Source organism: Ascaphus truei, chromosome 4 (assembly GCF_040206685.1).
Source record: "Ascaphus truei isolate aAscTru1 chromosome 4, aAscTru1.hap1, whole genome shotgun sequence".
NCBI lineage: Eukaryota > Metazoa > Chordata > Amphibia > Anura > Ascaphidae > Ascaphus > Ascaphus truei.
Window position 1 is genome coordinate 289,312,779 of NC_134486.1, and position 26,116 is coordinate 289,338,894.

At 48.1% G+C, this 26,116-nt stretch overlaps 1 protein-coding gene across 2 annotated transcripts in view; it reads right to left on the minus strand.

Moving 5' to 3' along the window:
* Nucleotides 1-26,116, minus strand: part of SLC22A16 (solute carrier family 22 member 16) — a 66,352-nt gene that overhangs the window by 30,263 nt on the left and 9,973 nt on the right. Inside the window, exons 1-2 of one of the 2 annotated variants that reach the window (XM_075597616.1) lie at nt 1,061-1,182; nt 65-541 (exon numbers count right to left, since the gene is read on the minus strand). In XM_075597616.1, the coding sequence (XP_075453731.1) occupies nt 65-384 (320 nt within the window). In that variant the 5' untranslated portion in view covers nt 385-541; nt 1,061-1,182. Of the gene's footprint in view, nt 1-64; nt 542-1,060; nt 1,183-26,116 lie in introns of those variants that run through there. The other variant, XM_075597615.1, reaches the window with a different exon arrangement.

Genomic DNA, 26,116 nt, shown 5'->3' on the forward strand with positions numbered 1-26,116 from the left:
TCACATAACGCTACATCACAGGCCCATGGCACTGTGAGCTGAATTAGTTTAGTTAATACTGTACCTGTCTGCAATATCGCCAAAAATCACTGCACCAATAAGTACTCCGAACATGAAGGTGGGCTGGGCAAGTTTAGCAAGCCATTCTCGGTCACAGACCAAGTCCCACTCTGTAACTATGCTGCTTTCCAGGTGAGTGTGATCATACAGGTACCCATCAGAGCAAGAAAATAACGTCTTATTTCCTTCGTATGCATAAGTTAGATCAAATGGGCCTTCCCGCTTGAACCGGCTGCATCGATTGATCTCCCAAATATCTCCATTGTCCTGTTGAACAACAAGATGATCTTGGGCTGACGTCCACATTTCCCAGGCCTCCTGCATCCCTGCAGTGGAGGAATTCAGGAGCAGAACCGCGCTTACATTTCCGGGAACGTTGCATATGTATTTTGGAGTGACAGCAATGAACACGGAGGCCAAGTAGTGGATGCCACAAGAAATAGCTTGGAAGACGGATGCAAAGTAGATGCATGCCTGGAATCTGTGTGGAAAGTAAAGAGTGGAAGAAAAAGTTACACTGCGGCATACAAGGTTGAAGAAGAACACATAATATGCCAGGGGTGGGCAACTCCTCAATGTCCACCAGCAGGTCAGGTTTTCAGGGTATCCCTGCTTCAGCACAGGTGGTTCAATCAAAGACTGCACCACCAGTGCTGAAGCAGGGATATCCTAAAAAACTGACCTGGACTGTTGGTGGACTTTGGGGACTGGAGTTGCCCCAACCCCTGTAGTAGGGCTATGTATTAAGGAACGCAATGGACCTTTTTAGCCATAAAACTGACCCGTAGGACCAATGCGTGGGGGATGGGGGGGTGGGATGGGTGTGGAAGGAGGGTACGCTGGAAGGGTTGATGGTGATTTTCCACTATCTAATCAAAGAATACATAAATATATGGATTCAGTGACTCACACGGGCTTGTGTGGTATTTCTCCCTCAACGCAGACTGAAGTGGGTTAATGCAGACTCATATGGTGGAGTCTCAATACACATAAAACTCACACGGCCTAATGTGAGTTCTTGCCCTCAGAGGGTGGTGTCCTGTATGGATGGTGTCTGGTCGTCTCAGCCAAATATCCCCCAATAGGTGTGGTGTGTGAGTGTCTCCTCTCCCCGTTTCCCAGAAGGCAAAAAGAATGTGTGCAAACCAGGGTTAAGAATATAACAGGTCTTTATTAGGTAAACAGTGAAGACATGAGCATAAAACATCCTCTCTCCCTCCCCCCCCATCCTCCCTCCCTCCACCCCATCCTCTCACCCTCCCCCCCATCCTCTCACCCTCCCCCCCATCCTCTCACCCTCCCCCCCATCCTCTCACCCTCCCCCCCATCCTCTCTCCCTCCCCCCCATCCTCTCTCCCTCCCCCCCCATCCTCTCTCCCTCCCCCCCATCCTCTCTCCCTCCCCCCATCCTCTCTCCCTCCCCCCCATCCTCTCTCCCTCCCCCCCATCCTCTCTCCCTCCCCCCCAACCTCTCTCCCTCCCCCCCATCCTCTCTCCCTCCCCCCCATCCTCTCTCCCTCCCCCCCATCCTCTCTCCCTCCCCCCCATCCTCTCTCCCTCCCCCCCATCCTCTCTCCCTCCCCCCATCCTCTCTCCCTCCCCCCCCATCCTCTCTCCCTCCCCCCCCCATCCTCTCTCCCTCCCCCCATCCTCTCTCCCTCCCCCCCATCCTCTCTCCCTCCCCCCCATCCTCTCTCTCTCCCCCCCATCCTCTCTCCCTCCCCCCATCCTCTCTCCCTCCCCCCCAACCTCTCTCCCTCCCCCCCATCCTCTCTCCCTCCCCCCCATCCTCTCTCCCTCCCCCCCATCCTCTCTCCCTCCCCCCATCCTCTCTCCCTCCCCCCCATCCTCTCTCCCTCCCCCCCATCCTCTCTCCCTCCCCCCCATCCTCTCTCCCTCCCACCATCCTCTCTCCCTCCCACCATCCTCTCTCCCTCCCACCATCCTCTCTCCCTCCCCCCATCCTCTCTCCCTCCCCCCATCCTCTCTCCCTCCCCCCATCCTCTCTCCCTCCCCCCATTCTCTCTCCCTCCCCCCATCCTCTCTCCCTCCCCCCATCCTCTCTCCCTCCCCCCATCCTCTCTCCCTCCCTCCCCCATCCTCTCTCCCCCCTCCCCATCCTCTCTCCCTCCCCCCCATCCTCTCTCCCTCCCCCCATCCTCTCTCCCTCTCCCCCATCCTCTCTCCCTCCCCCCCATCCTCTCTCCCTCACCCCCATCCTCTCTCCCTCCCCCCCCATCCTCCCTCCCTCCCCCCCCATCCTCCCTCCCTCCCCCCCATCCTCCCTCCCTCCCCCCCATCCTCCCTCCCTCCCCCCCATCCTCTCTCCCTCCCCCCCATCCTCTCTCCCTCCCCCCCATCCTCTCTCCCTCCCCCCCATCCTCTCTCCCTCCCCCCCATCCTCTCTCCCTCCCCCCATCCTCTCTCCCTCCCCCCATCCTCTCTCCCTCCCCCCATCCTCTCTCCCTCCCCCCATCCTCACTCTCCCTCCCCCCATCCTCAGTCTCCCCCCCCCCCACCCTCTCCCCTCCCTTTCCCCCATCCTCTCCTCCCTCTCCTCCCATAAATACACACACTACACCATATACATGCATACCAAACATGCAACATTAGTGTAACACACACACGCACGCACACACACACACACACACACACACACACAAACCATATACAAATACACATTTATGTTCAATATATATAAAAAACACTAAATATACAACATATATATATGCACATAATGCATGAAACACACATATGCATTACAAATACACACACTTACCAACACACACTTATAAACAAACAAACAAACAAACACACACCCACACACAGACACACAGACACACAAACACACACATCAAAAGACACACAAAACTGGGAGATATAAAGAGGAGCAGCAAACCCGGAAGTGGTTAAGCAGCCCTGTTCTCCTCCTCCCTCCTCTGGGCTGCAGCTGTTCTGTGATCAGCTCTGCACTGCAGCCGACATCCACTGCTCTCCTCCTACCCACCCAAGCCTGTCTCTATATGAAGAGAAACAGATGGGCCGCCTACAGAGGGGGGGGGGGCAAGTGTACGGGTGTAGAGGGAGAGGGGGTTGGCCCGGTGTTAAAGGGGTTGCACCCCATATGGCCATCCCCTGACCTCACCAGGGAGTCAAGGGGTTAACTGGACTGCGGTCCAGGAAGGTGGTTTACACCTTGTCATGTCATGAAAATGTATGTTCCCCTGTTCCCATGTTTCATTATAATCCTGTATTTTAAAGATGTTTTAAAGTACATTTCTGTATCTCCAGTTCTGGAGGTCGCAGAGAGTTGATATTTGGCCAACATGTGGAGTCACTGTAGGCATTTATAACTGGCAAATTTCGACCCACTGAGCCCACCAGAATGGAACTTAATAATATGTGTAGATATTTAAGTGTATATGTATGGTATTTTGGATCTGCCCTGAAAATGCAGACTCCATCTGCTATGCTAATAGGTCATGAAGGGCAGCCGGCTGATTGAGCCTAAGCACTGTGATCAAAAGTTAACTGCCTGATTGTTTACACTAAGTACTAATCAACAGACCAAGTACTAATCAACAGACTTTGCCACTCTAATTGTTACCTGAGGGTGGAGAATCATCAAACTGGAGTGGTTTGTAAGTGTTATGTCTACACCTACAAACAATGCAGATACTTCATTTGGTAGACTGGTCGTTGCCCCTGATTTAATTATGGGGCTACCCATAGAGTCCCAGTACACATGGGCTAATTAGCTGGGGGGCATGGGTTAATCTGTGTCTCCACGTTAGGGATTGGATACAGATAATTGTTCACCAATAGTCTGTATTCAATGTTAAGAATAGGGTTACACAGGTATATAAACTGTGTCAACCCTACAGTTTTTAGTTGTGCTTCTGATTCCACCTGGAATGTCACCAGATTGTTGGAGAATTGCTAGCTGATACTGCTCCATCCCCCAACCCTAAGTAAGTGTTACCTTCTTGTCTGTTAATTGTACTATATTGCTGTGTTCACCTTTTAAAGGAATAAATATATTTTATTATATCTAAGCCTCGTTCAGTTCAACCCAGATATTTGGTGTTCGTTATATCTTGTCATAAGCTACCGTGACAACGGGCCCCCAGGCTTTGCCCTGGCTGCCCGTGCTATAGCTCCGCCCCTGAGTAGGACCAAATGTACTAAAATGGTGCTGTATTATAAGACACTTTACACCACTGTAACACACCTAAGGTGCCTTGCAATGCCATATGGTGTCTTGTAACTTACACCGCTGAGTAAATATGGGCCTTAAGTGAGATATCTCTAGGGGTCAAAGAAATAAAGCAGTCTTCACCTATGTTACCCCATGTGCAGCAGCTTGTTGTTACGGAGGAATCACCGGAGACCGGACACACATTATTTTCGTATTTCCAAACATTTCTTCAAAGTTTGACGAAACAAAAAACTTCAGACTTACCATTATGTCAGACAATTGTTTAACAGGTCTCTTACATGTGGCATCTGGGGCAGACCCTGGCACATATACAGTTTTTATTGAACTGAGTGTATAGACCAGTGATTCCCAACCAGGGTTCCACCTACGGGCCGCCCGCACTCACTGTGTGGTCCGAGACGGCTTGCCTGGCTCTCCCCCTCAGCCCCCCTTCCCCCCCAGAGCCCGCTCTCAGGTTTGCAGGAGGGTAGGAGCATGCTCTAGCAGTGCAGCACTTCCGGTGCCTGCTGCTAACTAGAGCGAGCGTATGCATGCAGTCCTGCATGCTCTGCTGTTAGCTTGCCGCCGACCCCTGCCTGCCACGGCCTCCTTCGCCGGCAACCGCAGGATACCAGCCTTTCTTCCCGCTTGAGGTAGGCATATGGGGGGGGGGAGATGTGAGATCCAGGGTGGCGGAGGGTGATGTGAGATACAGGGGGGAGGGTGATGTGAGATGCAAGAGGGGAGAGTGATGTGATATGTATGGGGGTGATGTGAGAATGTGAGATGCAGGGGGGTGATGTGAGATACAGTGGGAGTGATGTGAGATGCAGGGGGGGTGATGTGAGATTCAGGGGGGGTGATGTGAGATGCAGGGGGTAAATGATGATGATGATGAGGGGTGCTGGGGGAGATATAATGAAGGTGATGAGGGATGCTGGGGGAGATATATGATGATGATGAGGTGTGCTGGGTGAGACATATGATGATGGGTGCTGGGGGAGATATGAGGATGATGATGATGAGGGGTGCTGGGGGAGATATGTATGGGGGTGGGGTCTTTTTTAAATGTATTGGGGCAGTAGGGTCCTTTTATAATGTAAAGGGGTGGTGGGGTCTTTTTATAAGGTTTTGGGGCGGTGGGGGTCTTTTTAAAATCTATTGGGGTGGTGGGGGTCCTTTTAAAATGTATTGGGGTGGTGGGGGTTCTTTTAAAATGTATTGAGGCGGTGGGGGTCTTTTTTAAATGTATTGGGGCGGTGTTTTAAAAAAAAATGTATTGGCGGGGGCGGGCTATTTTTATTATGTATTGCGGGGTGGGGTTATATACAGTGTTCGAGCCATGACAACTGGATTTTGCCCGCTGGTGATTCTCTTACAATCCCCCTGCTCGTGCAGGGGGAAAAAAATCCCTCTACCTGATTGGCCTGACGCGAGTTGGTGCACTGACAAGACCTTTTTTTTGGGGTTCGCAGCCAGGCTCTATATGAGCTGGAGCAGCAAGTAAGTACTCTACCATGCCCTTTCTTACCTCTCCCCTTGTCTCCCATGCCTCCCCCCTTGGATGGCCCCCCTTGTGTTGGATGGCCCTCCATGTCTTGCATGCCCCCTTGTCTCCCATGCCCCCCCTTGTCTCCAGTCAGTAACCTACCCACCCAGTCAGTCATAGTCACCCACCCAAGTGTCAGTCAGGGTCACCCAACCCAGTCACCCACTAAGTAGGCCAGTCACCCACCTAGTAGGTCAGTCAACCACCCAGTCAGTCAAAGTCAGTCAGTCACCCACCTAGTCAGTTTCACACCCACCCAGTCAGTCAGTTAGTAACCCACCCAGTCAATCAGTTACCCATCCAGTCAGTCAGTTAGTTACCCACCCAGTCAGTCAGTCAGTCACCCACCTAGTCAGTTACACACCCACCCAGTCAGTCAGTTAGTAACCCACCTAGTCAGTCAGTTACCCACCCAGTCAGTCAGTTAGTAACCCACCCAGTCAATCAGTTACCCATCCAGTCAGTCAGTTAGTTACCCACCCAGTCAGTCAGTCAGTCAGTCACCCACCTAGTCAGTTACACACCCACCCAGTCAGTCAGTTAGTAACCCACCTAGTCAGTCAGTTACCCACCCAGTCAGTCAGTTAGTTACCCACCCAGTCAGTCAGTTAGTTACCCACCCAGTCAGTCAGTCAGTCAGTTACCCACCCAGTCAGTCAGTTACCCACCCAGTAGGTCAGTCACCCACCCAGTAGGTCAGTCACCCACCCAGTCAGTCAGTCAGTCAATCACCCCCCACCCCCACCCAGTCAGTCTGTCAGTCACCGGTGGATATCGTGACTTTTTTGGATTCCTGTATATTGCTGGGGAGTAAAGCAGCCAGTGGTCTGGACGGCACCTGATCTTTTATCAACTATAGTAGGGCGAGTGCTATGTTGGACAAAAATATAAAATACTTAGGCGCCAGAGAGAATTTTTAGGAACCAGTGTTTTGTGTTTCGGCTACCACCTGCTCCTCACTACCTGTTGACTGCTCTACATCTACATCACAGATACACACTCACAGAAACACTCTCTCACACAGGTGCACACACACTCACACAGACGCACACTCTCTCTCACACACACAAACACACTCTCTCACACAGACACTCTTTCTCACTCTCATAGATGTTGAATATTCAACCTTGCGTGCTGTGTCTATTTCATTGGAGTCTAGTGGAGTATTTATCTATCTTTTGATGATTTGCTGTTTGACTCGTGCACTAGGCATATAGTGGCTGGATACATAATTGGAGTGCCTGTTATCAATATATATATATATATCAAAGATATAGATCCCCTGGTGAAGTTTGTGTACTAGCCGATGAAACGCGTAGGGTTGCGTCATCACTTTGGAGTCCCTTGCACAGCTGTTAAGAATTTCCTTGAGGGAGTGCAGAGAAGCTGCCTGCTTGGAGTTTTGAATTTCCCCTCTGAGGGAGGTGTGTCTGCATTTGTTAAGCACCAGAGTTCACTGCCACAGCTGATCCAGGCTACGAAGGTTTACGGAACCCACTTGTGCTGCCGGACGTAAAATACCAACTTTATTCGGTTAGGGGGGAGGTGTAGCACTGCCAGCTACGATCGGCGCAGTACTGCCCCAGCTGATCAGTCACAGAGCCTCACGGGACCTGCCTGCAATTCCGGACACCATTACCATCTCTGTTTTCAGCAGATCAGGTACTCTGAGTTTGCACTAACTGCCACAAACAGATCCAGTTGTTCCAACTATATTGCTCCTTCATACGGGGCTCCCCGCTGACGGGCGCACTCACAGAGTTGATCCCGAATCAGCAAAGTGAGAGGCTGCAATGTTAAGGGCTAAGTCATTCACATTCTATATATTGGAACTGTTTGTCAATATTGCAGGACATTGCAGGAATTATTATACCAGCATTTATTCATCACATCCTCCAGGTGCTTATAAAGGACTCAATCTCCCAATATCAGCACTTATTTCTTGATATCATTAACCCTCAAGATTCCCACAAACCTCTCCTATTTAAGATTACAGCATCCACTGACATCCATTGTTATTGTTTCATCTCTGTTTTATATGTCTATATCAATTGCGGTTATCGGCTGTCTGATTTTATTAAACATTTACTTATTAATTGTACATCTAGGAGTGTGCGCTCATCATTCTTTTGTTCTAGATGTGTTTTAGGAATTGGTTATTCCTTGATGAGCAGCCTATTCCCCCATCAAATAATACTCCCTTCATATATCACCACTTAGTGTATATTATTCTATTATTCATACAATAAATGGTCATATGCATTCACTTTTTAGATCTATATATAATTTGTGCGTTGGTAATTTCTGTTTATATATATATATATATATATATATATATATATATATATATATATATGTATGTATAATGGAAATATTACTGTATGCTCATTTGCATGTCTTAGACAGGTCTGCAACCCCGCCTTTCACCATTATCACCCAGCACACAGCACTTCCACTGCAGCAAGGGATTCTGGGAAAAGACATGCAAATGAGCACACAGTGCCACCTTTTGCCTCAAAACCATTAACATGGTTCCCTATAGGCTTAAGCTTGCTGCATGGTCACAGCTTTGAGCACAGCCAGGGTTAAGATGCATTGCCAGTAAACCCACCCACAGACAGCCGTTTCGACCTTAATGGGTTTCTTCCGTGTTGGTTGATTATACTGGCTATGCAAAAATGAAGCAATGATAGGTTTCCTTAAGCAAGCTTAAGCGTATAGGGAACATTGTTAATTCCACAAAAAGAACCTTCCTCGGGGTGGTGTCTTGTTTGTGGAATCGAAACACTGGTTCTCTGAGTGTCTACATCTTCAATACAACTCCTGAAGTTTACCCCTTGTGTGCTGTCTCTTCTTGCTGGACTACAATCTGGTAATCGCATATATATATATATATATATATATATATTGTGACAAACAGCTTACTCCGGGGCTCCGCCGCTTGTCCGGGACGGTTATAACACGGTCTTTTAGGGTAGGTTAAAATGAGGAGGCGTCACGTACTGTTCCTTTAAACAGGCTGGGCCTGGTTTATTCAGTCCCAGGCACTGAGACTGCCACAGTGCATACAACAAAACACATCAAAACAAAAGCTGCTCACCTGAGCGATAACTTAACTTAGATTTCCCTAACTCAGGGTGGAAGTGGCTTTTCCACTTTCCAACAACAAAACAAGGTACTTTTGCAGACTTAGCCAAATGAACAGAACGATTGAACCTGTGTGGGGAAGAGGCTTCTCCCCACTGTGTTCAGCAGCCTTCCAGGCTCTGGAGAAGAGACAAGAGCAACCAGGAAATCAGTCTTACATACCTGATTTCTAATTAGCATGACAGGTGACAGAAATCAGGCAGCCAGACAAACTCTGGTCTGGATCTCTCATCCCTCAGTTCCAGCGCTTGCCAAACTGTGGGATGGAGTGCATGTATTATAAGGCTGCACTCCCAGGCCAGACAGGATAGAAACTGTTCAGTATCCTGGGAGCCCTATATATGGAATTTATTACCATCCCCTGGTTTCTGTCACATATCCTCCCCCCCAGCTCAGACCCCGAGGGATGAGCAACCATGGATATTAGGGAGTGCATCCTTGACAACCCGTCAGCATTGCCATGTTTGTGCCCTGACCTGTGTTCCACAGAAAATTTAAAGGGTTGTAGGCTTAGGAACCACCTGGTCACTCTAGCATTCTTCTCCCTGTTTTGACACATCCAGGTAAGGGGTGCATGATCTGTGACCAACCGGAATTTTCTCCCCAACAGGTAGTATTTGAGCGTCTCTACAGCCCACTTTATTGCGAGACACTCTTTCTCTACTATGGAGTAATTCTTCTCCTGGGGATTTAGTTTCCTACTTAAATAAAGGATGGGGTGTTCCTCACCTTGAGACTCCTGGGAGAGTACCGCCCCCAGCCCTACCTCAGATGCGTCGGTTTGGACGACGAACTCTTTGGAGAAGTCAGGTGTGACCAACACTGGTTGGGCACAGAGAGCTTCTTTCAGGCTTCTAAAGGCCTGTTCGGTTTCGGGGGACCACTTTACCATAAGCGGTCCTCTTGCTTTTGTGAGGTCGGTTAGTGGGGTTGCCTTAGTTGCAAAATTGGGAATAAACCTTCTATAGTACCCAATTAACCCCAAAAAGGTCCTTACTTGTTTTTTTGTAACTGGCCTTGGCCAACCTTGTATCGCCTCCACTTTGAGTGTTTGGGGTTTGAGTAAACCTCTGCCAATAGAATACCCCAGATACTTGGCCTCCTCCAGACCAATGGTGCATTTAGCGGGGTTAGCAGTTAGTCCAGCAGACCGAACTGCGTCGAGCACAGCTTGGACCTTTGGAAGGTGGGATTGCCAATCTTCACTATGGATTACCACATCATCCAGGTAGGCAGCAGCATACCGAGCATGTGGTTTTAAAATTTTATCCATCATTCTTTGGAATGTGGCGGGAGCTCCATGTAAGCCAAAAGGCAGCACCCTATACTGAAAGAGGCCATCTGGGGTTGAGAAGGCTGTCTTTTCTTTTGCCCTTTCTGTGAGGGGAACCTGCCAGTACCCTTTTGTTAGGTCTAGGGTTGTGAGATATCGGGCTTTGCCCAGTCTCTCTACAAGTTCATCTACCCTGGGCATAGGATAAGTATCAAATTTTGACACCGCGTTTAGTTTCCGGTAGTCATTACAAAACCTTGTTGTACCATCTGGCTTTGGGACTAAGACTATAGGGCTGTTCCACCCACTTTGGGATTCCTCAATTACGCCTAGTTTTAGCATTTTTTTAACCTCTAAACTTATAGCCTCTCTTTTGGCCTCTGGGATTCGGTACGGTTTAAGGTTAACTCGGACCCCCGGTTCAGAGACTAGGTCATGTTCAATTACGCTAGTTCTACCTGGCTGTGTAGAGAAGATTTCTTTGTTTCTTCTCACTAAATTCTGAACCTCTTGTTTCTGATGAACGGACAGGGTTTCAGCTATGCTAACCTCTGGGTCAGTTTCTTGACTCTCTGACGGACCTGGGGTTACTAGGGTTGACAAGACTTCTCTATCTTTCCAGGGCTTGAGTAGGTTTATATGGTAAATTTGCTCAGGTTTCCTCCTACCTGGCTGTCTTATCTTATAATTTACTTCTCCCACTCTTTCCAAGACCTCATATGGCCCATGCCATTTAGCAAGGAATTTACTTTCCACGGTGGGAACCAGAACTAGTACCCTATCACCTGGAAAAAAAATTCTGACCCTAGCACCCTTATTATACGTATTCCTCTGTGCTTCTTGAGCTTTCTCCATGTGTTCCCTCACTATGGGTAGGACTGCAGCAATGCGGTCCTGCATCTGGGCAACATGCTCTATTACACTTCTGTAAGGGGTAACCTCGTGTTCCCAAGTCTCTTTGGCTATATCCAGTAAGCCCCTTGGGTGTCGGCCATACAATAGTTCAAACGGGGAGAAGCCTGTGGATGATTGGGGAACTTCCCTAATGGCAAATAACAGGTACGGTAACAAACAATCCCAGTTTTTCCCATCTTTATCGACCGCCCGGCGTAACATGCTCTTTAAGGTTTTATTGAACCTTTCCACTAAACCATCTGTTTGTGGATGATAGACTGAGGTTCTGAGATGCTTGATTTTTAGGAGTTTACATAACTCTTTTGTTACTTGGGACATAAATGGTGTTCCCTGGTCAGATAGAATCTCTTTAGGAATTCCAACCCGGGAAAACAGAACTACCAACTCTTTTGCTATGTTTTTGGCAGAGGTGCTACGTAGGGGAACTGCCTCCGGATATCGGGTAGCATAATCTAATATTACCAATATATGCTGATGTCCCCTAGCAGACTTTATTAGGGGTCCTACTAGATCCATAGCAATCCGGTCAAATGGTACCTCTATTATGGGAAGGGGTACCAATGGGCTGCGGTACGCCTTGAACGGGGCGGTGATCTGACATGCTGGGCATGAGGAACAATAATTCGTAATTTCTGCCAGAACCCCAGGCCAATAGAAGCTTCGGAGAACCTTTTCCTTTGTCTTTTCCACCCCTAGGTGTCCCCCCAATGGATGACTATGTGCGAGGTGTAATACTACGTTACGGAATGTCCGTGGTACCAACAATTGTTTAGTTGTAACTGATTTCCTTTTATCAACCCAATATACTAGGTCGTTCTCTACCTCGAAGTAGGGGTAAGCAAGTGACCTATCTGGTTGGCCAGGAGTACTATTCAGGTCCCGTATATTTCCCCTTGCTACCGCTAACGTGGGGTCCTCCCACTGGGCCTTCTTAAAACTCCCAGGACTGACCTCTAGGTCAGCGAGGGTCTTATCCGGTTCTGGGGTGGTAAGTGTCTGATCAACATCTTGATTTGGGGTATTCCCTACCAAAGTAGTGATGGGGAAGGGAATTTTACAGCACTCCTCCTTTTCCCCCTTCTTATTTGGGCCCTCGTCAACCTCCATTTCTGAAAACGGGAAAGGATTTATTTCTTCTAATACTTCGTTATGGTCCGCTATTGAACTCTGGGCGCTATTCTGAGCGGGGGACCACATTTTTAGAAAATGGGGAAAGTCGGTCCCTATTAACACATCATGTGCCAGTTTGGGTACAATACCCACCTTGAAATCTAAAGAACCAAACTCTGTTTCAAAAAAAACATCAACAGTGGAATATTCATGATTATCCCCATGTATACAACAAATTGCCATTCTTTGTGAACTGTTTCCCTGTTTCTTCTTAATGGGCAAGAGGTATTCGGACACTAGTGTGACCATGCTCCCAGAGTCCAGAAGTGCCCGAACCCTCTTACCATTAACCTTTACAAATGCCCACAGATGGTTATTCAAGGGGTCCTCTGGGCTAGGTCGCATACATTGGGACAACAGCGAATAAGGTTCCACGCTGTTGCATTGCATGGGCTCATCATTTAGTGGGCAGATTTTTGCTGTGTGGCCCCTCTCATGACAATTTACACATTTAGGTACATAGTCTGTGTCCCACTTAGAGCCTTTTCCCGGCTCCCCATGTTGGCTATTGCCCTTAGTGTGCGAACCACTGTTGCTGGTGCTGCGTGAAGGTGGTCGCCGCTCCTCAGCTCCCCTTAACCCCGGTACCCTTTTACCGTCTCTGGAAGAGTCCTGGAACCTCGGGTAGTGGGGTTGCTCCACGACTGTGGGTTGCGGGTGCTCTTCTGCTGCATTGTACCTTTCTACGAGGGCCACAAGCTCATCCGCATTGTGGGAGTCACTCCGACTGACCCAACGGCGTAAGGCAGAGGGAAGTTTCCTCAAGAACTGGTCCATGACCAACCGTTCCACGATGTGGCTTGCTGAGTTGATCTCGGGTTGTAGCCACTTCCGGGCGAGGTGGATGAGGTCATACATCTGGCTTCGGGTGGCTTTATCCATCGTGAAGGACCATGCGTGAAACCTTTGGGCGCGAACAGCCGTGGTTACGCCGAGGCGGGCGAGGATCTCGAACTTCAATTTTGCATAGACGTTAGCTTCGGCTGGCTCTAGGTCAAAGTAAGCCTTCTGGGGTTCGCCGCTTAGGAAGGGTGCGATTAGACCAGCCCACTCAGCTTCTGGCCATCCCTCTCTCTGTGCCGTGCGTTGAAACGTGAGAAGATAGGCTTCCACATCATCCGAGGGTCCCATCTTCTGAAGGTAGTGGCTTGCCCTGGTCATTTTCGGAACTGGGGCTGCCGCTGCCAGTGGAAGGTTACTGATAGTCTCCCTCAGGATCTCGAGTTCCTGCTGTAAGCCCTGAGCGAACCGCTGTTGCTCCTCTCTCAGCAAGCGGTTTGTCTCTTGCTGGTTTGTATTAGTCTCTTGCTGGGCTATTAACAGCTGTCGCTGGGTTTCACTCGCCTGTTGCTGAGCTTCATTCGCGTCTTTCTGGACAGCGACATTGCGTACCAGCGCACTCACCACGTCTTCCATCTTGTTTGGAGAGAGAGAAAAAAAAAAACTTTTTTTTTTTTTTTTTCTTTAAAGTTCTTTAACCCCCAGACCTTTTAGTGTTCTGCCCGCATTCTCCACCATATGTGACAAACAGCTTACTCCGGGGCTCCGCCGCTTGTCCGGGACGGTTATAACATGGTCTTTTAGGGTAGGTTAAAATGAGGAGGCGTCACGTACTGTTCCTTTAAACAGGCTGGGCCTGGTTTATTCAGTCCCAGGCACTGAGACTGCCACAGTGCATACAACAAAACACATCAAAACAAAAGCTGCTCACCTGAGTGATAACTTAACTTAGATTTCCTTAACTCAGGGTGGAAGTGGCTTTTCCACTTTCCAACAACAAAACAAGGTACTTTTGCAGACTTAGCCAAATGAACAGAACGATTGAACCTGTGTGGGGAAGAGGCTTCTCCCCACTGTGTTCAGCAGCCTTCCAGGCTCTGGAGAAGAGACAAGAGCAACCAGGAAATCAGTCTTACATACCTGATTTCTAATTAGCATGACAGGTGACAGAAATCAGGCAGCCAGACAAACTCTGGTCTGGATCTCTCATCCCTCAGTTCCAGCGCTTGCCAAACTGTGGGATGGAGTGCATGTATTATAAGGCTGCACTCCCAGGCCAGACAGGATAGAAACTGTTCAGTATCCTGGGAGCCCTATATATGGAATTTATTACCATCCCCTGGTTTCTGTCACAATATATATATATATATATATATATATATATATATATATATATATATATATATATATATATAAATACCCAGAAACAGATATATATATGTTTAAATCAGTTTTCTCATATATATATATATATATGAGAAAACTGATTTAAACAGGTACGTGAGAGTGTAAGGGAGATCTGCAATGCATTCATATGCTATTCGGGACCAAGGTGGTAAATGATTGCAGTCCGATAATCAATATTGTAGGTTAGTGCATCCCAGCGAAATGTATGAAACAGATCACATAGAATAACGGTGCACAATGTTTTTGAGCTGCGGCCCCCTTCCTGGGAGCCGCAGCGTTCGCGTCTCCCCTCTCCCAATGGCTCGGTGTCAAATGACGTCGTTGGTCATGTGACCCCACGGCGCCATTTGACTCCGCATTGCCATGGCGACGCGTTGCTGAAGACCCAGCTGGCAGCAGGTAAGTGAGTTACAGAGGCCTCACGCCTACCCCGGCATTTCATTTAAGTGCCGTGGGGAAGAGCGCGGGGCCTCTGTAACCGCCCGTGCCCCCTCTAGAGATTCTCCCGTCCCCCAGTTTGCGCACCACTGACATAGAATAAAGAAATAAAATAGGAAAGACAAACAATAAACACTTAATGTTTTCTGTGTTGCTATCATCTTATACTTCAAGGTGCAGTCCCACATACTGTTGTTAGCCAGTTACATTGCTTAGGGGTCTTGTAAGAGAGTCCAGGGGTTAAACTATCTTTACAGGGCTGGAAACTGCACTGGTGTCGGTTTCCTACCTGTACAGAGAGGTGGAGGTAATTAAACTCCTGATTGAACTGGTATAAAAGGCAGGAAATGAGAACCTGTCACTGTCCCTGTTTGGAGTCTGTGAAAGGATCACAGAGCTCAGAGCTCCCGCCCGCAGGGATCCAGGCTGGTGGACCAGAAGATTTTGCCTGGCAACCATGAGGAACCCACAGCCTCACCTAGCAGAGAAGCCTGTACCAGAGAAGGGCAAAAGGACTTATTGGGAGCAGCAAGACTTCAAAGCTTGCAGCTGGAGAAATCGGAGACACTGGACCAGCATCAATCAGATAAGATTGTATACATTGTTCCCTTGTCTTGCTAAAATGGTTTATATGGTTTGGAGTTGGTAACCAGTTTAGTTAGCCAGCTGTCGTTAGAAAGGACGGCAGCAAAGTGTAGTTATTTTCCCTAATGGGAATACGTATTTATTTTATGATTTATGTTTGGCCTTAAAGGGGCAGTAGCCCTACTGTTTAGTTTCTGTTTTTGTGGAATAAAATCACTCAAACGTTTGGTTTACCCTAAAAATTGCATGTGTGGAATCTGATCTGACCTTGCCTACAGGCTGCTCCGTCACAGGCCTTTATATGAAGGACTGTTTGTCCATCAAGTGTTTTCTTTACCCTTATCCCACTCTGTCCTTATCAGAGAGCCAATAAAGTTAAGGTGAGGTGGGGAGGTGAGGCTCTGTCTGTACAAGCGCTTGCTGATCACACCGTGACATCGCACATAAGGGAGAACCCAGAGAAAATCAAACCCCTCCCAAGTCTAACTTTAAAAATACATTACAAATACTTATAGATTTCAGATTTGGGTAAATAGCTAATAATCTATTACAAAGACGAGACCCTTTTAAACATGTCACTGGAATGTTATAAAGAAAAAATATAACTGCGCACAAACTGTGTAATAAGAGTGACTTATAGTGTATACAATATTGTGATATTAAATCTTAGTAGTAACCATAAAAATGGCCTTAAAGGGTGCACCCAAAGATTTGTGATATATATCAAAAAAAAACTTTTGTTTTTAAACCTCATTTGCTGAGAAGGTCTGCGGCTTGTCACAGTTGATGGCTCGGCACCATAAAGATCACATGAAAAGAAAAAAGAGACAACGCACGACCTCTCATAGTGTATAAATGTGTAAATATAATGAAACAATAATTTGTGGTATAATATGCACATACAGAAAAAGTCAATTAGTTAGGCAGGGCATGTTTTGGGTACATGATACCGCTCAGACATCCAAACGATCCACTCCATGAATAGCAGCTGTCCTTCTGGGCCCCCACTTCAATCTCCGCGGGCGTTCCTGTTTCAGGCTGTCCAGGACTCCAATGCAGGCACCCGGCGCTGGCACACGTCAGGATACCCGGCGGACCAACGGAACAAAGTAACCCCAAACTGCTGGCTCTGGGGTATAATCCCACAATGCAGCTACCAGGCTCCGCAAAGTACCGTATTGATATATTGGCACAAATTGCTTGAATCCCCTTATACTGCTGTAAGCTAATCCGATTAGCTTGCGGTACTTTGCAGAGCCAGCGCCAGTCAGTCGCCTAGTGCGGTGTAACTCAGTGACGTCAGCGTATCGCCTGGTAGCTGCATTGTGGGATTATACCCCAGAGCCAGCAGTTTGGGGTTAATTAGTTCCGTTGGTCCGCCGGGTATCCTGATATCCACACCTGTGACCCTACTACCGTGTGGACGTGTGCCAGCGCCGGGTGCCTGCATTGGAGTCCTGGACAGCCTGAAACAGGAACGTCCGCGGAGATTGAAGTGGAGGCCCAGAAGGACAGCTGCTATTCACGGAGTGGATCGTTTGGATGTCTGAGCGGTAACACGTACCCAAAACATGCCCTGCCTAACTAATTGATTATTTCTGTACGTGCATATTATACCACAAATTATTGTTTCATTATATTTACACATTTATACACTATTTGAGGTTGTGCGCTGTCTCTTTTTACTTTTCATGTCACTGGAACGAGTTCACTTTGGTCCTATGAGGGAGAGCCATTTAAGTGATAACGCCCTGGCTGGGCCTTTATTTTAACCATTATAGAGTAAATTTTTTCCACTTCGTTTTTATTTTAATTCTGGACATTCCTACGCTATTAATATCCAGAAGGTCACACATTTAGAAAAATTGGCTTATTACCTTTCTAAATGTTTAGACAGTAACAAGATAATCCACTATTATAACAGGCAGTGAATTGACAATGCAGCACATGATACGTTGTAGCTTGTTGTACCTTTTTAGTGGGCCTCCTGCATAGACCTGTGAGGAAGCTCTGTATACTGAATTTTATCCATTAAAATGTATCACAACAAATCTGCACTACTGATGGACCAGTACAGCAACTAGAACTTTGGCCTAAGATACAGTGCGGAAGAAAAATAAATAGAACACAGAAAACAGTATACTGGTTACATTCCACAATCGAGGTGGAAAGTGAAAGACAACATGAAAGAGAAAAAGGCATAGACCCTCAGTGTGCTTAAATCTATGCTTCTCCAAGCATTTTGTGTTGTGTTATTTGGATAGCTTCCATGATCACTTGTTGCTTGTTTGTGAGAGAAAAACAAACTGGTTGCTGATTAATCTGTAACTTATTTATTCGATGTTTATAACCACACACAAAGTACAGTAAGGCTGCGGCCATTGTGCGCGACGGAGTAGACTCGGATCACTTGTGCGACGGGGAGGCGTGGCTGTGACGTCACTAGACGGGTTGGCCCTGATTGAATCAAAGGCGGCCGTGCCGCGAAAAAGAAAACATTTTGTCTGCTCAAAATCGCATTGCGCACAGCATGGCCGGACTGTTGCACTTACATGCATTTATTCGTGCCGCGCGCGCCGTCTCCAGCACTATGTCAACAGCCTAAGGCTGCGCATATAGTGCCGGCGACGCAACGTTGCATCAAAACAAATGCATTGTTGCTATCGTCGTCACTTATAGTGCACGCGACGGCGCAACCAAGCGACAGCGCTATCAAAAATCTGGTAGTCACTGTTGTTTGATTTTTTTCGGCGACGGTCTCTCCTTCAGAGAGCTTCTCCGTCCCTCTGCGTTCCCCTTTTATGAAGTCACTGGATTTGTAGTCAGCGACGTCGCCTAAACTTGAATTGCAACGATCGCATGGCGATAAAGTCCCCTTCTCCTCGCACCCCCCCTCCTTACCGTGGCTCTGATGTTCTGGCACCATAACGTCACATTGCCATGGCAACGCAACATCACATGACGCCGCGTTGCCATGGCGACGCGTCACCAGAAGATGTCTGAACCACGGTAAGAGAGAGTTACAGAGGCCTTCACCGCTTCCCTGGCATTTAATTTAAATGCCTTCAGGAAGCGCGCGGGGCATCTGCAACCCTTGCACCCTCCGCAGAGAATCCCCCCCGGTTTGCGCACCCCAGCTCTACACTCCACCGATACAGCACTAACAAAAGTGGCCAATGAGCCTACTCACCGCTATGTCTAAGGGTAATTTCTACTTACTAATTTTCATGGGTCTGTCAGCTGCCTTCGTCACTGTTAATTACCCTCTTCTCCTGCATACTCTCCACTCCATTGGCCTTTGTGACGCAGCCCACTCCTGATTCAAGTCCTACCTATTCAACTACACTTTTAGTGATTCCTTCTCTGGTGTCTTCTCCTCACTTCCTCCCTCTTTCTGTTGGGATCCACATAGCTCTGTCCTTGGCCCTCTGCTCTTCTCACTCTATAACTCTTCTTTTGGTGAACGAATACCATCTTTTGGCTTTCAGTATCATCTCTATCTCGATGACAGCAACATTTACCTCTCCTCCACTGACCATTCCCCCTATTTCTTGTCCTGCATCCCCAACTGTCTCTCCGCAATCTCTTCCTGGATGTCCCACCGTTACCTGAAGCTTAACATGTCCAAAACAGAACTAATAATCTTTCCCCCTTCCACTGTTACCCCTACACCCAAACTCTCCCTCTCAGTGAATAACACCACAATCAACACTTCAACACCGCTGTCTATGTGTTCTCTTTGACTCACTTCACATTCAGTCCCTGCATCTCAGCCCTCATTCCAAAATATATCCTTAAACAATCTGCCCTTGACATTTGCCTCATCACTTGCTTTATTACCTCCTCTCACACCCACCTTCAAGACGTCCCCCCCCGCTACGTAATTTGACACCGGAGCCGAAGGGGGGAGAGGGGTGCAGGCAGACAGCAAGCCATGGTCACCTCAGGAGAGGCTGGAAAACAGCATGGTAGGAGTACTACATATTATTGGGAGCCACGTTCACATCACGTTATAACTGGATTCGCGGTATAACGGGTCGCGCTATAGCGGGGTTGCTGCTGTAAGACAGAAGTCACGATTGAATTTTACAAATGTCACTTTATCGATTATCATTCCAGTCTCTAATTCATAACCTGTTTGTTTTTGTTTTTTAAAGATAAATGAGAACAAGTAATAGATGCTTTGGTGCCTGATCATGCTGTAACGCCTCCAACTCAGCATTTTGTAATCGGGCAAAATCTCTTGAGGCCACGGTCCAAAAATCTACCTAAATATTTCAAATTTAATGCTGCATTATGAAATGTCCCAAGTGATATTTAATACAGATCACTCGAGCTCTCATGATACTTAACAGCAACTGGCTCTCAAATAAATTACATAAATCATCTTTAAAGGATTAGGGGCATATGTGGAAGTCATTATATTAATATACTTGACCCAAACGGTATCAACTACAGATGAGTAAAATTGAGCTCTAGATTGTATGCAGTATGAAGAGTGAAATAAAGATGATCTGAGTGCGGGAAGGCCCTGAATACATTGCTATACAATAGGCTGCAAGCCCATTTTCCTAAACTGTTAAAGAATATTAGTGTGGGAATGACTAGGCACTGATACAGCGTTAATCATCAGTTAACGTCAGATCGGGGAGCAATACCCCAAATCTCCCCCTTAAAGCTGATGGGAGAAAAGCCCTAAAGAGGTTTGGAAACTAAGTAGAGACTCGGGGGCATATTTGCAAAGCAGGTATAAAATCAGCACATTTCTGTCCGACAATATGCACTAAGCGCCGATAACCCACTTATCGAGGCCTTTTCGCCAAAAAAGTCTACTGCTATTCAATAAACCCCGATAAGTCACCGATAAAAGCCCTTTTCGGCATTTTATTTTCCAGATGAAAACAAAATAGCCAAACGAGCGGCGAGAAGCCACTTATCAGCATGTTTTCAAACGCGTGAAATTCTAGGAGTCCCGATAAGCTTATCGAGGTGGATCACAGCTCTAGAATAGAGATTTCCCCTCAAAATCGTCCCGCCAGGAAAAGTTGGCAGGATAGTGGTGAGAATCTGCCGATAAGCGGCGAGATGGGACATAGAAAAAAGAAAATTTATTTTTCCTGCATTGGATTGATACCGGGAGTCTCCGGAGCAGATACCCATTAATATCAGCACCAGAGCCCCCCGGCATGAATCCTGTGCAATAAAAATGCATTTACAGGCAACTTCATTACCTTAGCGGCTAACCGCTAAGGCAATGAAGGGGTTAAGGAACAAAAGCAGATTTATTGGGGGCAGAGGGGGTGAGTGAAGCGTGTACTTGGCCCTTCACTCACCCCCTCTGCCCACAATAAACATTACAATATGTACTAACCACCAATACACAACCCACCCTGTGTCCCCACATAAAAGCATTTTTTATTTTTTTATACACAGGATTGATACAAGAGGCCGATGGGGGTTCCCGGGTGGTCTCGCGAGTGCAGTGGGCCTCCAGGTGGTCCCACGGGTGTTTGGGGGCCCTCGGGTGGTCCACATGGGTGTCTGAAGGCCCTTGGGTGGTCACTGTGGGTGGTCCTTGTGGATGTCCGGGGGTCCTCAGGTGGTCCCCATGGGTGTCCGGGGGTCCTCAGGTGGTTCCAGTAGGTGTCCGGGGGGCCTCGGGTAGTCCCCGCGGGTGTTTGGGGGTCCTCGGGTGGTTTCCGCGGGTGTCCAGGGTCCATGGGTGGTTCCTGCGGGTGTCCGGAGGTCCTCGGACATTTAAATAAATACACCCCCCCAGTACATACTATACAGTAATGGGCAAAATTACTAATATCCAGATATGGATAATAGTGCATTTGCCCATTTTAAAATAAAACATTAACTAGCAGACATAAAGTAAATAAAACTTGCAGTTACCCCTGCCAGGATGAAGGCCATCCTCATCCTCATCACCGTCCTTTTCCTCCATTGCCAGCAAGAATACAATAAAAAATACAATCTAATGGCCCCTAATCCCTTAATCACTTTAGCGGTTGGTAACCGCTATAGTAATTAAGGGGTTAACCTACCCATCCAGGAGGCCTAACCACCCTCCCCAGGCAACTACCCCCACCCTCCACCCATTCATTGGTACAGTGGACACATCATGCCCATACAATATGGGCATGATTTGCCACTATAGCAATAAATGGTGAAGCTAAAAAAACAGGCCCAAAATAAAACCCATTACATAGAAAAATAAATACATTACAAATGCCAATAAACAAATGAATTGGCACAGTGATACATCATGGCCAAATAATATGGGCATGATTTACCACTATCCCAGCCAATGGTCAACCTAATTTAAAAAAAACAACCACCAACAATATCTAATTTAATCAAAAGAATCACCAAATAAACAACAATAAACAAGTAAACACAACAGTATTACCAGCAATCAATAAAGCAAATACCAAATAAACACCATAATTTAAAATCCAAACACCAAAAAAAAACCATCAGTTAATAAAAGAAAACTCAAAATAAACACCATTATTACAAAGCAAACAACATTATTACAAAGCCGGCCTTTTATATTAATGCTGTGCAGGAAAAAAAAATGCTTTGTGCATGTCTCCATCTCTTTTGCACCAGCTTTTATCTGGTGAAATGGTGGGCTTTTATACTACGATAAAGTTATCACTGCTTTGTGAATAGCAGTTACTGCCAAAAAAACAGCGGGTTTGCCATTTTTTGCTCTATCGTACGACTTTTTTTTCACTGACTCTTTATGGGTGATAAAAAGCCATGATAGCGCGATACTGCACTGTTATCACTGCTTTGTGAATAGCAGAGCAGGCAGTATAGTGCTATAAAGGCATTTATTGCACTTTAAACCAGGCCTGCCCAACTCGTAAAGTGAGAAGGGCCGAACTGCTCCAAGGAAAAATTTTTGGGGCCGCACGGGTTAAATCATCATCATCATCATCATCATCATCATCATCATCATCATCATCATCATCATCATCATCATCATCATCCTATCTCCCCCAGAACCTCTCATCATCATCATCCTTTCTCCCCCAGAACCTCTCATCATCATCATCCTATCTCCCCCAGAACCTCTCATCATCATCATCCTATCTCCCCCAGAACCTCTCATCATCATCATCCTATCTCCCCCAGAACCTCTAATCATCATCATCCTATCTCCCCCAGAACCTCTCATCATCATCATCCTATCTCCCCCAGAACCTCTCATCATCATCATCCTATCTCCCCCAGAACCTCTCATCATCATCCTCATATCTCCCCCAGAACCTCTCATCATCATCCTCCTATCTCCCCCAGAACCTCTCATCATCATCCTCCTATCTCCCCCAGAACCTCTCATCATCATCCTCATATCTCCCCCAGAACCTCTCATCATCATCCTCATATCTCCCCCAGAACCTCTCATCATCATCCTCATATCTCCCCCAGAACCTCTCATCATCATCCTCATATCTCCCCCAGAACCTCTCATCATCATCCTCATATCTCCCCCAGAACCTCTCATCATCATCCTCATATCTCCCCCAGAACCTCTCATCATCATCCTCATATCTCCCCCAGAACCTCTCATCATCATCCTCATATCTCCCCCAGAACCTCTCATCATCATCCTCATATCTCCCCCAGAACCTCTCATCATCATCCTCATATCTCCCCCAGAACCTCTCATCATTATTCTCATATCTCCCCCAGAACCTCTCATCATTATCCTCATATCTCCCCCAGAACCTCTCATCATTATCCTCATATCTCCCCCAGAACCTCTCATCATTATCCTCATATCTCCCCCAGAACCTCTCATTATTATCCTCATATCTCCCCCAGAACCTCTCATCATTATCCTCATATCTCCCCCAGAACCTCTCATCATTATCCTCATATCTCCCCCAGAACCTCTCATCATTATCCTCATATCTCCCCCAGAACCTCTCATCATTATCCTCATATCTCCCCCAGAACCTCTCATCATTATCCTCATATCTCCCCCAGAACCTCTCATCATTATCCTCATATCTCCCCCAGAACCTCTCACTATCAACCTTTACGATACTCCCCATCTATCTCTCATACCCCCATCTCTCCCCCTCACCCACACAATACCCCCCTCCACATCAAACACACAATACCACCTCCACATCCCCCCAGCCCATTCCATGTCAGCAGCCCCCCCCCACAAGTCAGCATCCCCCCCATGTCTCTCTTCCCTCAATATAACACTCTCTCCCCCTCCCCTAAATCACACCCTCTCCCCTCCTCTCAATATGACACTCTCCCCCTCCCCTCAATATGACACTCTCCCCCTCCCCTCAATATGACACACTCTCCCCCTCCCCTCAATATGACACTCTCCCCCTCCCCTCAATATGACACACTCTCTCCCTCCTCTCAATATGACACTCTCCCCCTCCCCTCAATATGACACTCTCTCCCTCCCCTCAATATGACACTCTCCCCCCCTGCAACTCACATCATACCCTCCCCCTGCAACTCACATCACTTCCCCCCCTGCACCTCACATGTCAGCAGCCCCCCCCTCACATGCCATCAGCCAACCCCCCCCTCACATGCCAGCAGCCAACCCCCTCACATGCCAGCAGCCCACCCCCACCCTCACATGTCAGCAGCCAAGCCCCCCCACCTCTGCACCAGCCCGTTTTTCACACCCACCCCCCACCAGCCCCGTTTTTCACACCCACCCCCCACCAGCACGTTTTTCACACCCACCCCCCACCAGCCCGTTTTTCACACCCACCCCCCACCAGCCCGTTTTTCACACCCACCCCCCATCAGCCCGTTTTACACCCACCCCCCACCAGCCCGTTTTACACCCACCTCCCACCAGCCCGTTTTTCACACCCACCCCCCACCAGCCTGTTTTACACCCACCCCCCACCAGCTCGTTTTTCACACCCACCTAGGGTGACCATTCGTACCGGTTTTACCGGTACAGTCCCGTTTTTTTCAGGCCTGTCCCGGTTTTTGTCCCGGTTTCTGTCCCTGGTCCCGGTAGTGCGGGACAGCGGCGGTGAGGAGAATGCGGCCGGTAAGTATTGTCTATGTACAATGTGTGTGTGAATGCTGCCGGGGGGACTGAATGATGGAGAATGCCGGGGGTGGGACTTAGAATGCCGGCCGGCCCGCAGGGGATTGGTCGCAGGCATGTCAGAGGAAGCCGGGGGCGGGGCTTCCGCTTTTTGAAGCTCACACGTGACTGACTGTCTTCCCGCTCCCGGCTCCTCTGTGCGCGGTGAGTGTCCCCCTTCTGTCCCGGGTCCCAGCCGGGGGGGGGGGGGTGCGCAATAGGAGGTGGTAGCGGGGGTGCGCCTGCCTTTGCCCCCCGGCACGCGCGCCTACCTTTGCCCCCCGGCGCGCGCGCCTGCCTTTCCCCCCCGGCGCTCACTTCCCCCTGTCCACTTGGTGTGGGAGATAGGCTCAGGGGTGGGCAGTGGTGGCTGCGCGTTGTGTGGGCGGTGCAGGGGCTGGCGGGGTGTATGTGGGTGTGTGTGTGTATCAGTGTGAATGTGTGTATCAGTGGGTGTATGTGTGTGTGTGTGTGTGTGTATCAGTAGGTGTGTGTGTATCAGTAGGTGTGTGTGTATCAGTGGGTGTGTGTGTGTATCAGTGGGTGTGGGTGTGTATCAGTGGGTGTGTGTGTGTATCAGTGGGTGTGTGTGTGTATCAGTGTGTGTGTGTGTGTGTGTATCAGTGGGTGTGTGTGTGTGTGTGTATCAGTGGGTGTGTATCTGTGTGTGTGTGTGTGTGTATCAGTGGGTGTGTGTGTGGGTGTGTGTATCAGTGTGTGGGTGTGTGTATCAGTGTGTGTGTGTGTGTGTGTGTATCAGTGGGTGTGTGTGTGTGTATCAGTGGGTGTGTATCAGTTGGTGTGTGTGTATCAGTGGGTGTGTGTGTATCAGTGGGTGTGTGTATCAGTGTGTGTGTGGGTGTGTGTATCAGTGTGTGTGTGTGTGTATCAGTGGGTGTGTGTATCAGTGGGTGTGTGTGTGTGTGTGTGTGTATCAGTGTGTGTGTGTGTGTGTATCAGTGTGTGTGTGTGTGTGTGTGTGTGTGTGTGTATCAGTGGGTGTGTGTGTGTGTATCAGTGTGTGTGTGTGTGTGTGTGTATCAGTGGGTGTGTGTGGGTATCAGTGGGTGTGTGTGTGTGTATCAGTGGGTGGGTGTATCAGTGGGTGTGTGTGTGTGTATCAGTGGGTGGGTGTGTATCAGTGGGTGTGTGTATCAGTGGGTGGGTGTATCAGTGAGTGTGTGTGTATCAGTGGGTGGGTGTGTGTGTATCAGTGGGGTGTGTGTGTGTGTGTGTGTGTGTGTATCAGTGGGGGTGTGTGTGTGTATCAGTGGGTGTGTGTGTGTATCAGTGGGTGTGTGTGTGTTTCAGTGTGTGTGTGTGTGTGTATTAGTGGGTGTGTGTGTGTATCAGTGTGTGTGTGTGTGTGTGTGTGTGTGTATCAGGGTGTGTGTGTGTGTATCGGGGTGTGTGTGTATCAGGGTGTGTATCAGTGGGTGGGTGTGTATCAGTGTGTGTGTGGGTGTGTGTATCAGTGTGTGTGTGTGTATCAGT